Source organism: Rattus norvegicus, chromosome 19, assembly GCF_036323735.1.
Source record: "Rattus norvegicus strain BN/NHsdMcwi chromosome 19, GRCr8, whole genome shotgun sequence".
NCBI lineage: Eukaryota > Metazoa > Chordata > Mammalia > Rodentia > Muridae > Rattus > Rattus norvegicus.
Window position 1 is genome coordinate 9,325,704 of NC_086037.1, and position 20,946 is coordinate 9,346,649.

The 20,946-nt window shown below is 42.9% G+C and overlaps 1 protein-coding gene across 11 annotated transcripts in view; it reads left to right on the forward strand.

Moving 5' to 3' along the window:
* The window catches only part of Cnot1 (CCR4-NOT transcription complex, subunit 1), a 91,347-nt gene that overhangs the window by 64,414 nt on the left and 5,987 nt on the right, over window positions 1-20,946 (forward strand). For 7 of the 11 annotated variants that reach the window (XM_039097544.2, XM_063277847.1, XM_063277846.1 and 4 more), the window contains 17 exons: window positions 2,210-2,320; window positions 2,609-2,686; window positions 2,860-3,037; window positions 4,219-4,349; window positions 5,760-6,056; window positions 7,079-7,219; window positions 7,314-7,418; window positions 8,288-8,407; window positions 11,509-11,700; window positions 12,124-12,266; window positions 13,102-13,210; window positions 13,302-13,471; window positions 14,123-14,375; window positions 16,871-17,119; window positions 18,176-18,339; window positions 18,682-18,799; window positions 19,837-19,938. In XM_039097544.2, the coding sequence (XP_038953472.1) occupies window positions 2,210-2,320; window positions 2,609-2,686; window positions 2,860-3,037; window positions 4,219-4,349; window positions 5,760-6,056; window positions 7,079-7,219; window positions 7,314-7,418; window positions 8,288-8,407; window positions 11,509-11,700; window positions 12,124-12,266; window positions 13,102-13,210; window positions 13,302-13,471; window positions 14,123-14,375; window positions 16,871-17,119; window positions 18,176-18,339; window positions 18,682-18,799; window positions 19,837-19,938 (2,661 nt within the window). The remainder of the gene's footprint in view (window positions 1-2,209; window positions 2,321-2,608; window positions 2,687-2,859; window positions 3,038-4,218; window positions 4,350-5,759; window positions 6,057-7,078; window positions 7,220-7,313; window positions 7,419-8,287; window positions 8,408-11,508; window positions 11,701-12,123; window positions 12,267-13,101; window positions 13,211-13,301; window positions 13,472-14,122; window positions 14,376-16,870; window positions 17,120-18,175; window positions 18,340-18,681; window positions 18,800-19,836; window positions 19,939-20,946) is intronic. The other 4 variants (XM_039097549.2, XM_039097548.2, XM_063277848.1 and 1 more) reach the window with 1 other exon arrangement.

Sequence of the window (20,946 nt, forward strand, 5' to 3'; positions counted from 1 at the left end):
GTATCCAGTTTGTTAATCTATGTCTTTTTATTGGGGAGTTGAGGCCATTGATATTGAGAGATATTAAGGAATAGTGATTATTGTTTCCCTTTATATTCATATTTGGATGTGAGGTTATGTTTGTGTGCTTTCATTCTCTTTGTTTTGTTGCCAAGACGATTAGTTTCTTGCTTCTTCTAGGGTATAGCTTGCCTCCTTATGTTGGGCTTTACCCTTTATTATCCTTTGTAGTGCTGGATTTGTAGAAAGATATTGTGTAAATTTGGTTTTGTCATGGAATATCTTGGTTTCTCCATCTATGTTAATTGAGAGTTTTGCTGGATACAGTAACCTGGGCTGGCATTTGTGTTCTCTTAGGGTCTGTATGACATCAGTCCAGGATCTTCTGGCCTTCATAGTTTCTGGCGAGAAGTCTGGTGTGATTCTGATAGGTCTCCCTTTATATGTTACTTGACCTTTTTCCCTTACTGCTTTTAATATTCTTTCTTTATTTTGTGCGTTTGGTGTTTTGACAATTATGTGACGGGAGGTGTTTCTTTTCTGGTCCAATCTATTTGGAGTTCTGTAGGCTTCTTGTATGTCTATGGGTATCTCTTTTTTTAGGTTAGGGAAGTTTTCTTCTATGATTTTGTTGAAGATATTTACTGGTCCTTTGAGCTGGGAGTCTTCACTCTCTTCTATACCTATTATCCTTAGGTTTGATCTTCTCATTGAGTCCTGGATTTCCTGTATGTTTTGGACCAGTAGCTTTTTCCGCTTTACATTATCTTTGACAGTTGAGTCAATGATTTCTATGGAATCTTCTGCTCCTGAGATTCTCTCTTCCATCTCTTGTATTCTGTTGGTGAAGCTTGTATCTACAGCTCCTTGTCTCTTCTTTTGGTTTTCTATATCCAGGGTTGTTTCCATGTGTTCTTTCTTAATTGCTTCTATTTCCATTTTTAATTCCTTCAACTGTTTGATTGTGTTTTCCTGGAATTCTTTCAGGGATTTTTGCGATTCCTCTCTGTAGGCTTCTACTTGTTTATTAATGTTTTCCTGTGTTTCCCTAAGTGTGTTCATGTCTTTCTTGAAGTCCTCCAGCATCATGATCAAATATGATTTTGAAACTAGATCTTGCTTTTCTGGTGTGTTTGAATATTCCATGTTTGTTTTGGTGGGAGAATTGGGCTCCGATGATGGCATGTAGTCTTGGTTTCTGTTGCTTGGGTTCCTGCGCTTGCCTCTCGCCATCAGATTATCTCTAGTGTTACTTTGTTCTGCTATTTCTGACAGTGGCTAGACTGTCCTATAAGCCTGTGTGTCAGGAGTGCTGTAGACCTGTTTTCCTCTCTTTCAGCCAGTTATGGGGACAGAGTGTTCTGCTTTCGGGCGTGTAGTTTTTCCTCTCTACAGGTCTTCAGCTGTTCCTGTGGGCCTGTGTCTTGAGTTCACCAGGCAGCTTTCTTGCAGCAGAAAATTTGGTCTTACCTGTGGTCCCGAGGCTCAGGTTCGCTCGTGGGGTGCTGCCCAGGGGCTCTCTGCAGCGGCAGCAACCAGGAAGACCCGTGCCGCCCCTTCCGGGAGCTTCAGTGCACCAGGGTTCCAGATGGTCTTTGGCTTTTTCCTCTGGCGTCCGAGATGTGTGTGCAGGGAGCAGTCTCTTCTGGTTTCCCAGGCTTGTCTGCCTCTCTGAAGGTTTAGCTCTCCCTCCCACGGGATTTGGGTGCAGAGAACTGTTTATCCGGTCTGTTTCTTTCAGGTTCCGGCGGTGTCTCAGGCTGGTGTCCTGCCGCTCCTGGGCCCTCCCCCACGGGAGCCCAGAGGCCTTATACAGTTTCCTCCTGGGCCAGGGATGTGGGCAGGGGTGAGCAGTGTTGTTGGTCTCTTCCGCTCTGCAGCCTCAGGAGTGCCCACCTGACCAGGCGGTTGGGTTTCTCTCTCACCGGGTCTGGGAGCAGAGAGCTGCTGCGGGCCGGGATCCGAGGGTGTGGGACTTCCGGTGAATTCTTAATTCTATGCCCATGGTCTCTTATGCTCTTTTAGGATACAGAAAAGTCAGTGGGGTGTGCTTTTTGTCAGGCAAGGGTCAAATAATGTATTGATTATATCTTGGGAGATGAGCTTTAGCAACATACCATTCTTCCGTTCTTATTTGATTTTACTTTTCCCTGAGGCTTCTGGAACAGAAGAATATCCACTTCTCAAAATTTTTGTTTTAAACTTGTAGGACTTGGATGTGAAATCCCTTCTGTTAGAGGCTTACGTTAAAGGACAACAGGAGCTGCTTTATGTAGTGCCCTTTGTTGCCAAAGTTCTAGAGTCCAGCATTCGTAGTCTGGTGAGTAAATGTTATTTGTGGTTAATTTGTGAGCGATTGCTAGCACAATTCCCAAGAGATGATAGCTTTGTTCTTATGCACATAGAGTTAGTTCAGTACGTCCTAGTTAGTTGATCCTAGATCATTTGTAAAGTTAGGTGAAGTTATGTGACCATCAGCTTTCAGCTTTGGTGTTTTTCTGGAATGGGTTTTATCTAAGAATGGGGGTTTCGTCTTGGTCATGTTTACTTAATTGTTTAAATGTTGGAATAATACAAAGTAAAGGTTTGATTTAGAGCTCTTCTCTAGGTTTTTAGACCACCCAATCCCTGGACGATGGCCATTATGAATGTCTTGGCAGAGCTGCACCAGGAGCATGACCTGAAGGTAAGACAGTTGCTTCTTTCTCAGAATCCTATGTCTTAAGACGACTGAACCGTGCAGTAAGGATAGACCAGGACAGGGGCAGGCAGCGGGCATTGCACTGTGGGGATGAAGATGGGATGCGTTATGGACAAAGCTCAAATTTTCTCTTCTAACTCAATGCTGAAATTATGCAGTTAAACTTGAAGTTTGAGATTGAGGTGCTCTGTAAGAACCTCGCATTAGACATCAACGAGCTCAAACCTGGAAACCTGCTGAAAGACAAAGATCGCCTGAAGAATTTAGATGAACAGCTCTCTGCTCCAAAGAAAGATGTCAAACAGCCAGAAGAGCTTCCTGCCATCACAACAACAAGTAAGTGCAGAGGTCACCAGAACCTTCTCTGCAGAGGTCACCAGAACCTTCTCAGATGACATCACTCCACAAAAGCTGACTAGGAACTGTCCTACACTGTGTGCCTTCTAACTATCACTTAGATCATCTTAGGCAAATATGAGTACATGAATTATCCCTATATCATAACCTGACTAATTTATCTCCCTCCCCCCCCCCCCCCCCCCCCCGGAGCTGGGGCCCAAACCCAGGGCCTTGCGCTTGCTAGGCAAGCACTCCACCACTGAGCTAAATCCCCAACCCCTAATTTATCTCTTAAAACATTGAAGTATCACAAGTTCTTGAATGACATAATAGTCTGCATTATTTCTTAAAATCCAAGCCAGATCAGTCATGCCTACATGGAAAATGTTACTTGTATCAAGATAACCAGGACAGGGTTTAGGGGAGCTGGGGAACAGTCTTGAGAAGCTAAAGCCAGGATTGTGTGTTTGAGGCCAACATAAGCTACATGAATTTGAACCAACCTGGAACCCTGTTCAAAAACGATTCAGAGGGCTGGAGAGATGGCTCAGTGGTTACGAGCACTGACTGCTCTTCCAGAGGTCCTGAGTTCAAATCCCAGCAACCACATGGTGGCTGGTTTTAAAAAAACCAGTTAGAGACAGTCAGACACACATGCATACACACAGACACACTTTCTCTCACTGGTGATAGACACAGATTAACAGTGCACACAGAGACATATGCCCACTCTCACTGGTGAAGCACACAGGCATACATGCTCCCTGTGATGGGGTGGCTTTGGGAATCGGACGAGGTTATACTAAACGGTAGGAATTGGTAGAGTATGCCAACCAGCGCCCTAACCTCTCTTTTGCCTGCTCTTCTTTTGGCATCTGACAAATTCCAAAGTGAGCCTACCTAGTAAAGGCTAGGCTGAGGACATGCACCCGTAACACTGCCAGATACTTAAAGCTTGGCCTGCCTGTACAGGATTGTCCTGCAAATGTCCCCGTGCTGAGACACTGCCACGAACAGACATAGACCTGGCTCATACTCCATGTAATAGCAGAATTTCTTGGTCAGAATGGAAAACACGTCAGCTGCTGCTTCTCAAGAGTTGAGGCCTAGTTTACACTTACTATCCAGCCAACTTTTGTGTACAGTCGATAAATGTGCTCTTATCTCTTTGCATGCAGCGACTTCTACAACACCAGCTACCAGCACTACGTGCACAGCCACCGTTCCGCCACAGCCGCAGTACAGCTACCATGACATTAATGTCTATTCTCTAGCAGGCCTGGCACCTCACATTACTCTAAACCCTACAGTGAGTAAAAATGGATCCTTCTCTGTGTGTGTTACCTGAATGCATGCCTGTGACTACATTCTTTTTTTTTTTTTTTTTTTTTTTTTTGGTTCTTTTTTTTCGGAGCTGGGGACCGAACCCAGGGCCTTGCGCTTCCTAGGTAAGCGCTCTACCACTGAGCTAAATCCCCAGCCCCTCTGTGACTACGTTCTTGTTAGGTACCCAAGGTGGTCAGAAAAAGACATTAGATCTCCTTATATTGGAGTTACAGATGGTTGTGAGTGAACTACCATATTGATTCTGGGTCCTGATCCCTCTGTAAGAGCAGCAAGTTTTTAAACACTGGGCCGTCTCGCCAGCCCCAATTCTTTGAATTCTAGTTTGTGGCAAAGTGAACTGTTGGTTACTTTACTGTTCATCAGCTTTCCCCTGGGGCTTTTTTTTTTTTTTTTTTTTAAAAGAAGTAGGGGATCTATAATGTAAATAGGGAAAGATTTTGAGTGATAAAGATTCCTATTTGTTCCTCTATTTGTACCATGCATAGGTCAAAAGGTTCTTAATGTATACTGCAGTATTTTCCTTTTGCCTTCATTATCATGCCACTTTGGCCTGTTATTAAGCTATTCCTTGGGCTGGAGAGATGGCTCAGTGGTTAAGAGTACTGGCTGCTACTCCAGACCTCTTCTGGTGTGTCTGAAGACAGTTTAACTTACATAAAACACATTTTAACAAACCATTTTTTTTGGGGGGAGGGGGCAGATTGCAGTTTGTACATACAATTTTTTTTTTTTAAGATTCATTTTATATGAGTACACTGTAGCTGTTTTCAGATGCACCAGAAGAGGGCATCGGATCTCATTACAGATGGTTGTGAGCCACCATGTGGTTGCCGGGAATTGAACTCAGAACCTCTGGAAGAACAGTTGGTGCATACAATTTCTGATCTAAATTCTTTATATTTATTTTTATTTTATGCATATTAATGTTTTGACTACATATATGTATAAGCCACATATGTGTGTGAGGAGGTCAGAAGGGGTCACCAGATCTCCTGGAAATGGAGTTACAGACCATTGTGAGGCCACCATGTGAGTAATGGGAACCATATCCCAGAGACTCTACAAGAACAGCAAGTGCTTTTCACCACCAAGCCATCTTCTGAAGTCCTCTTTCTAATGATTAATTTAGCTATAACTTTAACTTACAAAGTCATATGTGTATAAGCTTAAGTGCCGTGTGTTCAATAAGCAGTTTGCCTGTTAAAATTGAAGGGGATAAAAAAGATAAAAATGGATCACAGGTTATATTGAATTCTTTTTTTCCTAGCTTCTTTTCCTGGGGTCTTATTAGTTTTATATGAACTCTGGTTTCTGTAGCATTGAAGGAATACCAGAGTCAGACGTGATTTTGTGCTTCTTTTCCTCCTTCCAGATCCCTTTATTTCAGGCTCATCCACAGTTGAAGCAGTGTGTGCGACAAGCAATTGAACGAGCTGTCCAGGAGCTAGTCCACCCCGTGGTGGATCGGTCCATTAAGATTGCTATGACTACATGTGAACAGATAGTTAGAAAGGACTTTGCTCTGGATTCTGAAGAATCTAGAATGAGAATAGCAGCTCATCACATGATGCGGAACTTGACAGCTGGAATGGCTATGATTACTTGCAGGGAACCTTTACTGATGAGCATATCTACCAACCTCAAAAACAGCTTCGCTTCAGCTCTCCGTGTAAGTAGACTGTTGTGTACTATAAAATGTATTCCTGGTCTGTAAGAGTTTGGGCCTGTGCAACTGAATATTACTACTTGATCCTAAAACAATGTGTGTGTGTGTGTGTGTGTGTGTGTGTGTGTGTGTGTATGTATGTATGTATGTCTGTATGTCTGTCTCTCTGTCTGTCTCTGTCTCTCTCTGTTTGTGTGTGTGTGTCTGTCTCTGTGTGTGTATGTGTTAGGGCAAGCACTGAAGGACACTTCAGCTCCTAGCGTCCTTCAGATTCTTGAGTTGTGTTAAGGCAGAGCATCTCATCTCATTTGTTTCTTTTGTATGTGTTTTGTGCTTAGTGCTCATCCGTAACCAATTATTTTCTTAGAGAAGTGAAGATTTTTTAGTTTTAGCCATGGTCTCACATAGATTGCAACAGTTGGAATAGTTCATAATAAAAGTGATTTAGGGGTTGGGGATTTAGCTCAGTGGTAGAGCGTTTGCCTAGCAAGCGCAAGGCCCTGGGTTCGGTCTCCAGCTCCGAAAAAGAGGGGAAAAAAAAAGTGATTTAAAGTGACTTCGTGTGTGTGTGTGTGTGTGTGTGTGTGTGTGTGTGTGTGTGTGTGTGTGTGTATTTATATACACACACATATGTACTGTATATTATATACAGTATATACACATACTATATATTATAAACTCATATACTATTTTATATATACATATATATATATATAGAGAGAGAGAGAGTGTGTGTGTGTGTGTGTGAATGAGTCATTTCATATTGTCTCTTCAAGTAACTTCTTTTTTAAGTCTTGGGTATCAGATTTAGGAGTTCTTGCTTCCTAACAGGTAACATTGTTCACTATGTTCACCACAAACCAGTGAATGCTTAAAAATATTTTCATCTCATATGTGATCAAATTATGGGTATTTGCAGATATCGGCTGATACATAAGCAGTACCATAAAATGGAATAACCTGCTGACTGTACTGTTTCCTAGTATACATTGTAAAATGGCTCTTTTCTTTTGTGTTCTCAATAGACTGCGTCCCCACAACAAAGGGAGATGATGGACCAGGCCGCCGCTCAGTTAGCTCAGGACAATTGTGAATTAGCTTGCTGCTTTATTCAGAAAACTGCAGTGGAGAAAGCAGGCCCTGAGATGGACAAGAGATTGGCAACTGTAAGTGTTTAGCATGTATCTTTAACACTGTGGTTTCTTTGAATCTGAGGAAGTGTCTCATAACAAGAGCCTCAGTGACTTCTTTTATTTGTAGGAATTTGAGCTGAGGAAACACGCTCGGCAAGAAGGCCGTCGGTACTGTGATCCTGTTGTGCTTACATACCAAGCCGAACGGATGCCCGAGCAGATCAGGCTGAAAGTGAGGATGGAGGCTCTGCCTCCTTGCTTTCCCTTGGCTCTCTCTCTCTCTCTCTCTCTCTCTGTGTTACTGTTGCACGAAGCTGTGAGGAGTGTGGGAGTGCAGCTGCTGCTGCTGCAGGAAACACCCCTAGAGGCTCCACTTAACACTTCCTGAGCTTCCTGAGCAGGGGTAGAAATTCTCGTCCCTACAGGAGCTCAGTTTTGATAAAAGTTCATGTACTCTTTTCCCAACTTGAACTCATGTTTTCTGGTATTTATCTTTTTGTTGATAGCTTCTTATTGGTCCCACCAAGATGGTGAGATTTGATACTGTTTACCAGCATCAAGGGAGAATCCCATGGCAGTCTCATCTGAGGCATTTCCTAGTGGTTCTTGTTGACAGGGCTTCCAAACAGACCAGACTGCCACAAACTCTTCATCATCTGGTCTCTCCTTCCCAAGTGCTGGTCAGGATTGCAGATAGTGCTAATATAGGGATTCGGGTACAGAATTATTATAACTAAGTGACACTGAGTATAACAAGAAAGTGAGAAAGCCTCTTCTGTGTTCTGTTGACATGCATGCTTGCATATGTTGTATTTAACTGTTTTATTAGAATCCTGTACAAGTTTATCAGTTGAAAAAAAAGTTTTAGCTTGGCATTGTAAAGGGGGGGGGGGGGGGGACGGCGCAAGGATCTCTTGAGTTTGAGGCCAGCCTGGTGTACATGGTGAGTTCTAGTACCACAGAGGGGGTGGGTGACAATGACAACGACAACTGAGACTCTTATTCCTCCACCTCAAAATAATAATAACAACAATAATAATAATAAAGTTTCTTTTGATTGTGAAGTGAATTCTACCCAAAAAAAGACTTTCTTCTTCTAAGGTTGGTGGTGTGGACCCAAAGCAGCTAGCCGTCTATGAAGAGTTTGCGCGAAATGTGCCTGGCTTCTTACCTACAAATGACTTAAGTCAGCCTACAGGGTTTTTAGCACAGCCCATGAAGGTAAATGCCTCACTTGGATTAAATTGTTTGTGTTATGAGATATAATTTAACAATGCATTGCTGTCTGTTTGGGAGCTCGTTACTGGGTAGGGAATGGAAGCCACCGAGTTACTGATAATTTTTGTTAGATCAGCGTAGCAGGCAATGTAAGTCCTGGCATTAGCTTGACTACTGTTTACCTCAAGGTAACTTGACTCTTGTCTTCCCTTACCTTTTTTTTTTTTTAATTTGTTTTTTTTAATTTAATACTTAAATTTAACCAAAGGGAGAGTTTCTAAGATTGTGCAAGACATTTAACTGAAGTTGACAGTACAAGAAAAACACCACAAACCACTTGACGCTATTGAGCTGCTGTCTGTCTGCTTTGCTTCTGTTGGTCTTTCTTTCAGAAAGAAATGATATAAAGTGCCTTCATTGACTATGTATTTTCTGAAGGTTCTCATCTCTTTAAAAAAAAATTAAAGATTTTTATTAATTTCATATATTTATATATTTTGAGCATAATACATCTTCATTATGCCCTCATTTCTCCTCCAGTTTCTCTGGAGTCCCAGGAAAGAGAAAAAGATTCCTATAAATTGTTCTGAGTTCCACATGTACATATACGTACATATATATCCATACTCTCACAAAATAGTAACCCGCTGAATTTAATCACGACAGCCTGTATCTGCGTGGGTATAGGTGGGGTTTTTACTGGATCCTAGAACAGCTTAACATCAGATACACCCCAAAGAGCAATGATTCCCTCTCCACAGAGCCATTGAGCAGGGGTGGGCCCCCGAGTACCTCTCTCATTTCTAGTGGAATGTTGATGGTTCAACTTGTCCCTGAGACCAGAGCTGCTGGGAATTCCAGATCATATACACAGGACTGCTTTTTGTAGCACATCTCCTTGTTATCTACCTCCCCCCCCCCCCCCCAAGCTGGGGACCGAACCCAGGGCCTTGTGCTTGCTAGGCAAGCGCTGTACCACTGAGCTAAATCCCCCCAACCCCTGTTATCTACCTCTTAAATTATTTGTTCCCTTGTTTAAATTCTCCCTGAGCCTTGGAGGAGGTGATAGAAATGCCCTGTTCAGGGCTGAGTTCAAACAGTTACTCATTCTTAGCCCCTTGACTGGTCTTCACTGTTACCATTGTAAAACAAGCTTTTGTGATGTAGGTTGAGTGGAGTATTAATCATAAGAGAATAAGATGAATGTTTAGAAGACAGTTTGACAACATGTCCACTTAGCAAAACAAAAGTAGTAATTCCCTTCTCTTCCCACCAGAGTCTATGACCTTCCCAGCCATGGGCTTTTAGCTAGTTTCTAGTCAGGCTTGAGTTCCCTCGAGTGGGGCTCATATTCAGCCATAGGTGGCAGATCATCCTTCATTCATGCCACTATTGCACCAGGAGGAATATCTTGCCTGGTAGATTGGCATCATAGCTTGCATGGCTCATGGCTGAGTAGGACCATATATAACTAACTCCGAACTCCCCGGCAGTCTACATAATAACTTCCTGTGCTAAGAAAGCAACCTAGCAGAGAGGAAGCTCTGTGTGTGTGTGTGTGTGTGTGTGTGTGTGTGTGTGTGTGTGTGTGTGTGTGTGTGTGTGTGTTTCTTGCCCCCCTCCCATGTTAGAATTACAGTTGTATACACTGCACTTGATTTATGAGTCCTCCCGATGGAACCATGTGTTTGCTAGATAAGCTCACTACCCACCAAACTACACCCCCAGCTCTTTTGTTTTTTTAATTTCTAATTTACAAAGTAGTTAACACCACCCCTCACCCCGTGAAACCTGAAACAAGATAGCTCTGACTGTCCCGGAACTCTCAGAGCTGCCTCCAAGTGCTAGGATTAAGGCCTGTGCCACAATGCCTAGCCAAAGTAGACAGAGTTTAGAGGTCTTTGAATCCTTTTAGCTAAGCACTGCCTCGCCACAAGTTTTGGAGCCACAGGTTCGGTTATATTAAGGCTTGCCTTAAGCTAGCATTTATCATGTCTCTATATAGACCTTACACTTGATGCATGTACTGATGCTCCAGCGGCTTATAGTTCTTATAACTGTAGTATACAAATGTTAAAATCACGAAATTAAACGTTAATATCTTCATCTAATTCTTTAAACTTCAAGTAATGTATAGTAAAAGACCTATTTTAGAATCAGGTATTTCATGTAGTGGTCCTTTCAAATGCCCCTCTGAATGTCTTCATTTATTGTGCTGGGACTCACCCGGACCTTGGGTATTGTAACTAAACTCTTTGCTGCTGAGCTTCACCTCGACTTTTATGGTACTTCCGCTTACCCAGAATATGGATATGATTTTGTGTGTCTGTATGCGTGGTAGACAAAGGACTGTGATGGTCCTCACCTTTCACCTCTTTTTTTGAAACCAGTCTCTTCATTTCTCACTCTTATGTACCCCAGGTACCTGTCCTGTATGCTTCCATGAATACCCCTTCATTTTCCAGCTTACTATTAGAGCAATAGGATTACAGGCACATGCTACCACACCCGTCTTTACGGTGTTCTAGAGATGTGAGCTCAGGTCTTCATGGTTGCAGTAAGCTCATGACCCACTGAGCTGTCTTTCCAGGACAGTAGCGGGTATTTGACAGGAAAGGCACATGGCCATGTATGGCAGCGCATGCCTTAATCTACTTAGTACTCAGGGGGCAGAAGCAGGCAGATCTCTGCACTACACGCTAGTCTGGTCTACAGAGCTGGATCCAGAACAACCAGGGCTTCACAGAGAAACCCTGTTTCAAAAGAGAAAAAAGTGAGGAAGCACAGAAGTGATGTTGTGTTTATTTGCTCAGTCATGCAAGTTGGCCTTTGGATGGAAGTGTAGTTGCAGAAGGCTTACTGGATGGCTTGTGTGCAGCACTCAGGCAGGCTTTCACCTTGTTCATATCATGCTCTCTGATCACTCAATTGTGTGGGTGGTAGCCAGTCCTCTTAAATGTCTCTGTCGTGTTACAATTGTGGACAGAAGAGAGTAAGCTAAAGCAATCTGCCAAGGGCTGACTTCTGTTCTATTGGTGTGTTATACCAGGGAACAACCTTAAATGTTTGCTATCTCTTGCTTGCTCTTTCTTTTTCTAAAACAGCAAGCTTGGGCAACAGATGACGTCGCTCAGATTTATGATAAGTGTATTACAGAACTGGAGCAGCACCTGCATGCCATCCCACCAACTTTGGCCATGAATCCCCAAGCCCAGGCTCTACGAAGTCTCTTAGAGGTTGTAGTATTGTCTCGGAATTCTCGGGATGCTATAGCTGCTCTTGGATTACTACAGAAGGTTGGTTCTTACGTACGCTATTGCTTGTAGAAGGAGCCTGGTTATAGACCGGTCTGTTATCTGGGTCTGTATATTTAGAATTGATGCAAACCAAGTATTGATTCCCACCTCCACCCCTTTCTGTAGAATGTACTTATAGCAGTCAGAAGTTAGTAAGGTGGATGGGACATCTTTTCCATATGGTAATATTTTCTTGGAGCTATGATGAATGGAAAAACTATAGATTTAATAATGACAAATACTAAAAAATAGGCTTAAACGAGGTAGAAGTTGAGAGTGGAGATAGGAATTAGGAACCTTCAGAAATTATGTAGTAGTGCATTTGGTTTCAAGCTCTGACAGTTGGGTTGGGTTAGGGTTAGGGTTAGGGTTAGGGTTAGGGTTGGGTCTCACACACTTGTGAACCCTTCCTTGTGTTCTCAGGCTGTGGAGGGCCTATTGGATGCCACAAGTGGTGCTGACGCTGACCTGCTGCTGCGCTACAGGGAGTGCCACCTGCTGGTGCTGAAAGGGCTGCAGGACGGCAGGGCGTACGGGTCTCCATGGTGCAACAAGCAGATCACAAGGTGGGCCTAGGACGCTGGCCATCACGTCAGCTCCCTGAAGCTTGTGTGCATACATGGTGTGCTTGCAGGGCTGTGGTTTTCATTGCATGTGTGCTGTGTGTCTGCTGCCTGCAGAGGAGAGAAAAGGACATGTGAGCCTCTGAAATTGGAGTTAGGGTGATTGTGAACTACCATGTGGGTGCTGGAAAGGTCTTTTGCAAAAACAAAAAGTGTGCTTTAAGCCACTGAGCCATCTCCAGCCCCATGGACTAGATTTTGTCATGTTTAATCTATTTATTTCTAGATGTTTTTCTTTTGCCTACAAGATAAATGGGATTTGAAATCCCTGATTCTCGGGTGAGAATTGTTGAGTGGTTCTGACACGTGCATTTGAGACGCAAGCTTCAGGTCATTTGTTTTCACAATTTCACATTCATAATAGCATTGTCTTGAATGAAATCCCTCCCATTCCCAAAATGTGAAAGCAAAGCTTAGGCTTTTTTAACATTTGGCCATCTCTTCTACTGGCTCAGACTGTTTTGATACCATATTTATATTGTTTATAAGGGTGTCGTGGGCCTCATACATGCTGTGCCTAGGAGGTACTTGATATCCCTGGCCTGCCTATTTTTTTTTAAACTTAATACTGTTTTGTTGTTTGTTGACTGCTCTTCCAGAGATCCTGAGTTCAATTCCCAGTACCCACATGGCAGCTCACAACTGTCTGTAACTCCCAAGATCTGACACTCTCACACAGACATACATGCAGACAAACAGCAATGCACATAAAATAAAGATAAATACATTAAAAAAGAGAGATTTAAAAAAAAAAAAAAAACCAATGCTTTCTCTTGAGGTGCCTAATCGAATGCCGAGATGAATACAAGTATAATGTGGAGGCCGTGGAGTTGTTAATCCGAAACCATCTGGTCAACATGCAGCAGTATGACCTTCATCTTGCTCAGGTATGGGAGACATTAACCTGGATGGGTTAAAGGGTTCTGGAAGTGCTTTTGGTTTTTAATTGTTACTCTCTTGAATTTGCTGTGTTGCCAGTCGATGGAGAATGGCTTAAACTACATGGCCGTGGCATTTGCTATGCAACTGGTAAAAATTCTGCTGGTGGACGAAAGGAGTGTTGCCCATATTACTGAGGCAGATCTGTTCCACACCATTGAAACCCTCATGAGAATTAATGCTCATTCCAGAGGCAATGCTCCAGAAGGGTAAGAATGAAGTGCTCTGCTCTCCTGTGCACTCAGCAGTCTCTGAGCTTCCAAATGAGATACACACTAGCATAACTTATGACTTTATGACTTTTTTAAACCTATAACATAATTTTAGGTAGGTCCAATATTGTCCTGAAAGTGTGAACTCTTAATCCGCTGCCTTCTTGATGGAGAAGTGTGCATACGGTGGCTGCTGAGTGGGTAGCAGAGGTCTGGCTTTGAGTCTGGCTGGAGATAAATCTGAGTCCCAGCCACCGGTGCACTGACACAGACTTGTAATGCCAGTGCTGAGTTAGGCACCGGTGGCATAGCCTAGTCAGCAAGCTCTAGTCCTGGTGAGAGACTCCTCAGAAAACAGAGTGGGTGAATCCTGCTGAGATAATAATACCCAGGGCTGTACTCTGGCTTCCATAAGCGTGGGCAAGATACTCGTGTGTGCACAACAGGAAAGCACACGACATAAAAACTGTGTGTAGTTGTGTATAGTGGTAATCTCAGCACTGGGGAGGCAGAAACAAGCAGATCTTAGGGCTCATTGACCAGCCAGCCTGTCTATCCTGCCTGAGTCTCTCCAGTTCTGATAAATGTCTATCTGTGAAGTAAACAACTGTGGGGTAACTGATGTTCACTCTGGATTTATCATACTAGATTGCCCCAGCTGATGGAAGTGGTGAGATCTAACTATGAAGCAATGATTGATCGTGCTCATGGAGGCCCTAACTTTATGATGCATTCTGGGATCTCTCAAGCCTCAGAATATGATGACCCTCCAGGCCTGAGGGAGAAGGCAGAGTATCTTCTGAGGGAATGGGTGAATCTGTACCATTCAGCAGCAGCTGGCCGTGACAGTACCAAAGCATTCTCTGCGTTTGTTGGACAGGTAGAGCTTTTGGAAAGAAAGGTGCTTTTTATTCAACATAAGTAGGGTGTGATTACTCTGATGTTAAAGTTTAGTATTCTATGCCTGTGGTCAGAATTGCCTCCATACTCATGCAAACCAAAAACACCACCACCACGCTTTGTTCAACCAACCTGGCCTGTTTTCCTCACTGTTGATGACAGCTACTGTTGATTTCAGCATTCCTACTCCTTAGTCCTACTCAGCCAATTCCAGTTGTGCTGTAGTGGGTCAGAAAATGATAATGAAGCCACAACATACAGTTTCACTAAGATAGTCACTAGTGATGGATTATAAGCTAATATATCACGATTTTAGGATATCACACTTTAAAAACACTAGTATACAGTAAGTCCCTAGTTAGTAGTAAGTATTTTTTATTGTCTCATATACATGAATCTGACTCATTGCAGTTTGAATGTTTTGGAAATTGAGTTGCTTGTTAACAGTCGGGCTTACCAAAGTGTGCTGGTCACTCTTCCATGCTCTGAGGGGACGCCACGACCGAGGCAGCTCTTATAGAGGGAAGCATTGACCCCGGGCCTTGTTTTCAGAGCATGGTGACATGCCTGCCACTGGAGCAGTAGCTGAGAGCTACATCCTGATTCATTCACAAGCACAGACAGACAGACTGGCGCTGGGATACGCTTGTCCACCTCCTATGACACAGTTTCAAAACAAGGTCACACCTCCTAATTTTTCTCAAATAGTGACACTCCCTAATGACTAAGCACTTACTATATATAGACTATATAAGTCTGTAGGAAGCAGGTTTTTTTTTTTTTTTTTTTTTTTTTTGGTTCTTTTTTTCGGAGCTGGGGACCGAACCCAGGGCCTTGCGCTTCCTAGGTAAGCGCTCTACCACTGAGCTAAATCCCCAGCCCCTGTAGGAAACAGTTTTAATCAAACCCCCATACCAAGAATAGTTTTAGTGGACCGGAGAGATGACTCACCAGTTGACTGCACATGCTTTGTACGGTTTTTGCCGAGGACTGTGGTTTGGTTCCCAGTGCCCACATTGGGCAGTTCACTAACCCACGCTTCGGGGATATCCCGCACCTCTGGTCTTGGCAGATACCTGCTCTCATGTGCATATATGTGCACCATTGAACACAATTACACACTAGCAAGTATGCATGAGCATTCACATAGTTGTAATTAAAAATAGGCCTTTTAAAAAATAAGCAGTTACATACAGAATAAACTGGAAAAAGTAGTCACAGTCCATTTTGTCTTTTATCATCACTGGCTGTTTTCAGTGACGTGAGGAAGAAAGAGGAAAAATTAGTTATAACTGTAATAAAACTTGTCAAAAACAGTACTGTCTTAAACTGGCCTTCATTCTTTTACTAAAACGGTTACAGTGCTTGTTCAGTAAGCTATAAAGCTTGACTGTCCTAATTTTTCACTTCCTCAAATTGACACCAAAAGATGATTGTTTTTCCAAAGAAAGACTAATGAGATGTGTTTTTAATACCTGACAATTGAGTGTGGGTGGATTTGCTTTTCAACTTGAATGACAACTAGTAAACTATGCTATGTAAATTTCTCTGCTAAAAGAGCCCAGGAAGTCATAAAGCATGACTCAAGTTGAAAAGCTATCATTCGTGTTTATTCTGACTCCTTATTCCATTGGCAGAAATGCAAATGTGTGTGTTCCGTGGCATTGCCTGCCGTGGGTATGGATGTGCCTGCCCAGCTCCTCTGTTTGCTCTCACGCATTTCTCTGGGGAGAAGGTGCAGTAGACTTCACTGCTCCCTTTTGGGGGATTCCTTTCTTTCTTTTAGTGCTTTGTCACAGCACATACATTCCTCTGCCTCTCCGGCTTTCACATTTCAGTGTGGGAGAAGATTCTTTGCTGGCCTTCTGCCTCGGCTTGGGTGCATTGTTTGTGTAATTCAAACCTCTAGCTGTTTTATTGTTTATCAAATAGTTAAATTGTTTAAAGTTTTTCAAGATGACTTTATGTTTTCCCCCTTGGGTCTTAAGACGGTTAGTAAATGCTGACCCCTTGTTCTGCTGCTTTAATGTTTTAATGTCTGTTTTTGAGACAGTGTTGCTATGTTGACCTGAAACTAGACTTTTCTACTAATTTTAACAGTATAAAAGATTATTACATTTAAGTCACATACTCTTGGGTATTTATTAAATTAATGATTTCTCTGCGGATTGCTGGAGTTCAAAAAACATTGCTACAGGTTAAATAAGAGGAAGGCATCTGTGGAGAGAACTTAAGTTACCTTCATTTATATAATTTCCCAAATTGTAGATGCCCTCTTATTTAATGTTAGTCTCTTTGTCAACCTTCTCCATGCATTAAACCTGAGAGGAACTCTGCCACAGCTCCTTAATAACAGGGAGACCCTTTTCCTAATGCATCCTTTCAGAGTAAGGATTAGAAATGGTGTAAACTAGAGCTTTGCTGAATGAAAGCTAACTGTATAAAGTTGAGTTTTGAGAATGGTCTCACCATGTTGATTGATTATTTCCACTGTAGATGCACCAACAAGGAATACTTAAAACTGATGACCTCATAACAAGGTTTTTTCGACTTTGCACTGAAATGTGTGTTGAAATCAGTTACCGTGCTCAGGCAGAGCAGCAGCACAATCCTGCTGCCAACCCCACCATGATCCGGGCCAAGTGTTACCACAACCTGGATGCCTTTGTCCGCCTCATTGCACTGTTAGTGAAGCACTCTGGGGAGGCCACCAACACTGTCACAAAGATCAACCTGCTTAATAAGGTCTGGAATCCTTTCTTGACTTGTAGATTTTTGTGTTCTCTGACCCATTGTAGTGTCCCTCTCATTCCTGTGTCCAGTGTCTCATCACCACCCCACTCCACCTCTCCACCTAGCTCTCCACCAGGCATTGTTTGAGACAAGGCCTCACTGTAGCCCCGGATAGCCTGCAACTCACTTTGTGGACAAGACTGTCCTCAGAGTCAGAAGTGCCGTGATTGAAGGGCACACTTGGATGATGATCCAAACAAGAGGCGGTGGAAGCTGCTGCACTCCTGCTCCACTTGTGTCTGAATGGGCAGACCTGTACCGGGGGTGACATTTAATTATCGACCTGATTTAGACAGAGGGAATCGTGGAATGTGAATATTAAACTAGTGCAAGACTGTGAATCTTGACTGTAGCTTTGCCTGTAGAGAAATACAAGTGGGACCTACTGTCCCCGCAGTGATCATTGAGCAGAGAAGAATGCGGACATACTTCAAGCCAGGAGAAATAGGAATCGTTTGTCCCTTGTAGACTTCAGGTCACATTAGACATTTCAACATTGTTGAATTTCAGCATGACATCCAGGTTTCTATAGCTTTAAAAAAAACAGTGGCCTTTATTGAAAATACAGAAGTTTGGTTTAGTAACAGTGAAATTTAAAACAAACAAACAAACAAACAGAAAAGAAAACGGAGTCAATCCCTTTGGCTGCGGGCACAGAAATTTGTGTCTAAACAGCACGTGTGTATCCTTTTCTTTATTGTTTCTTGCTTAAGAGTACAGGGTAAGCCAGTGCTGGAAGTGAGTTCCTGAGTGAGGAGGCAGGGACATCACAGTGGAACCTGTAAGTTCAAAGCCAGCTTTTGGGCAGCCTAGCAAGACCTCGTGCAGAGTTTTAAAAACACAACAGAACAAGCTCAAAGATGGCACTCACATGCCACGTCCCAAGCATTGGGGAGGGCCTAGGTTCTTTCCGAGAACACAAGGTCTTCAAGGACTTAGGGCTTGGAAGTGGCGGTGGCTGGGCTCACCTGTGTGGCTGATGGGGTATGGTCTCTGTGTTCCGTCTAGGTTCTCGGTATAGTAGTGGGAGTTCTCCTGCAGGACCACGATGTCCGGCAGAGCGAGTTTCAGCAGCTTCCCTACCATAGGATTTTCATCATGCTGCTGCTGGAGCTCAATGCACCTGAGCACGTGTTGGAGACCATCAATTTCCAGACCCTTACAGCTTTCTGGTGAGCGTTTCACACAGTAGAAATTTCTATTTGCTGCCGTCATTTGATACAGGGTCTCATAGCTCAGGCTGATCTCAAAAGTTCCTGTGTTGCTGAAGCTGGCCTTAAACTCCTGATTCTAGCTTTCAAGAGCTGGAATTACAGTCATGCACCCCAAACACCCAACTTGATAGTTGATCTTTGTGTAGGTATCAAAGGCTGTGCTGGCTTTGCTGAAATTTAAGGACTGTTGGTTTAGTGAGGTAAAAGTCAGGCACAACTTTGGTGTGTTTTGATGTGTGTTTCTTTGTAAAGTCTTCGTTTACTATATTTAAATTTGTGCTTCTGAAATTTTTCTTTCAGCAATACATTCCACATCTTGAGGCCTACCAAAGCTCCTGGCTTTGTATATGCTTGGCTTGAATTGATCTCGCATCGGATCTTTATTGCAAGAATGCTGGCACACACGCCACAGCAGAAGGTGTGGCTGCAGTTTATCTCCTACAGATGAAGCCTGTAACTACCCGGGACTTTCTAGCATTATTTATGTCAGGTTCTATTAATACCCAGTAGCAGGTTACTTTTCCCACGCATGTTATTTGGTCACATTATTTATGTCACATCATTTAAAGGGGCTTATCAAGTACTTCACTACATCTAAAGGCTTTGCTGGGTGACAGATACTGCTTTTCTAGCTTTGTTATCGGCCATCTTCATGCTGGAGTTGTTAACAGTATTTAATAGAAGTTTGTCATTGTGCAGCTAAATGGCAAAGGAGTACTATATAGTAAGTACCTTCATCTGGTCCTTCAGACCAGAAGAAAATGGAACACTTATGTGTTGAAATAAACTGGGCAAGAAAGTGAAATAACCTCTTAATGAATTTGTCCTCTGGTTTCCATATGCAATCCACGGCGCAAGCGCGTGCACACACGCACGCATTTTGTGCACACAAAGAATGAAATAGAATTGGTATGACTGGGGATATTACAGTAACTAGGCCACTTGGGGGCTGAAAGTACAGAATTGAGGCTATAAATTCAGCAAGGTTATGTAGTAGGAGTTGGGAGTAAGAAAAGAAATAGTTGAAAGAAGGAGTCACGGCAAACAGCCTGCCTGTCGTTAGTTTGATATTATATCTGAAATTCTCTCAAGCTGGTCTCCTTTCTCTTTAGTTTCCTTAGAGGCACAAAGTTAAATATTTCCCCAAATCTCTGGAGTCCTGTTGTTTCAGATAGCATTTCCACTACCATAATACTTAGTCTTTTTGTTTTGTTGATGTCTGTTTTCCTGGCTGACTTGGAACTTAGTTTCCCTCCTCAGCCTCCTGTGCTAGGGTTTTAGACACATCCCTCCACACTGAGCTGACACTTCACTTTGTTTGCTAGGATCCAGTCTGAAGAGGCCCCCATGTCAGGTTATTACAGATAAGATACAATATGGGGGCTTGGGCAAGTTTCTGGTAGCCGATCAGCTTCTAAATATTAGTACAACTCATGTACATTTCTCTCTTTTTAGGGGTGGCCTATGTATGCACAGCTGTTGATTGATTTATTCAAATATTTAGCACCTTTCCTTAGAAATGTGGAACTCACTAAACCTATGCAAATCCTCTACAAGGTAATTCTTATTTACAAATACCTGAAAAAAGAACGTTTTTCTGCAGGAACTATTACTATGCTTTTACAGTACCATTTGATACTCAGCCCTACTTAAGAATACACTAGTGGTGCAAGTGCCTCTCCCACTGTAGGTTTTCTTTCTCCATCTTTTCTATGTCTCCTGCATTGCACTCCCATCTCCCAACCACCACAGTCCTAGCCTTTGCTACAATCTCACTGGGAATTTAACATCTGCTTCTGTGATGATGTCCTGTTTGATTTGTTTTATGTGTATGACTTTTGCTTGCATGTGTGCATTTATGTGCACCACATGTATGCCTGGTGCTCAGGGAATACAGAAGGAGGGTGTTGGCTCCCCAGGAAACTGGATACAGATAGTTGAGAGCCACTATGTGGGTGCTGGAAGCAAACCCCAGTCCTCTGCAAGGGCAGCGAGTGCTCTAGCGGCTGAGCCTCTGCAGAGCTTCACTATTTAGCCTGGGTTTGCCAGAAGAATTCGAGTTCCTCCCGACTCTGTCTCCCTCTTGCTGGAGTTAACAGAATGCAGCAGCATGCATTACCCAACCTCCTTATGAGATTTTCATGTATAGATGTATCTGTCCATCATCTTCCTTCTCGTAGTTTGCTCATGTTCCCCTGTGACTTTGTCTCCCCCCCCCCCCCCCCCCATGGCACTAGGGATGAAACCTAGGGCCTTCTTAGACACGCATACATACTAGGCTACCGCAGGGTGCTAAGGTTGTTCTTCCTACCTACACATCAAAATTTGTTGTATTTACTATACTTGTTAGGAACTAGAAAAGGTTAGCTTTGAGCCCACCACCATTTTCAGTAATTTTCTGCAGTCAGTTTGCCTGTTTTACTTTGTTCGTCCTCTTTTAGTTCCCCTAGACAGATGTGGCAACATTGTTTCTGGCAGAATGTTTGTACTTTATTTAAGGCTCAGCTCCTAGTTTTTTATGATTTCTGCATATAATTATTTCTATAATCTTAACTGTATGTATTA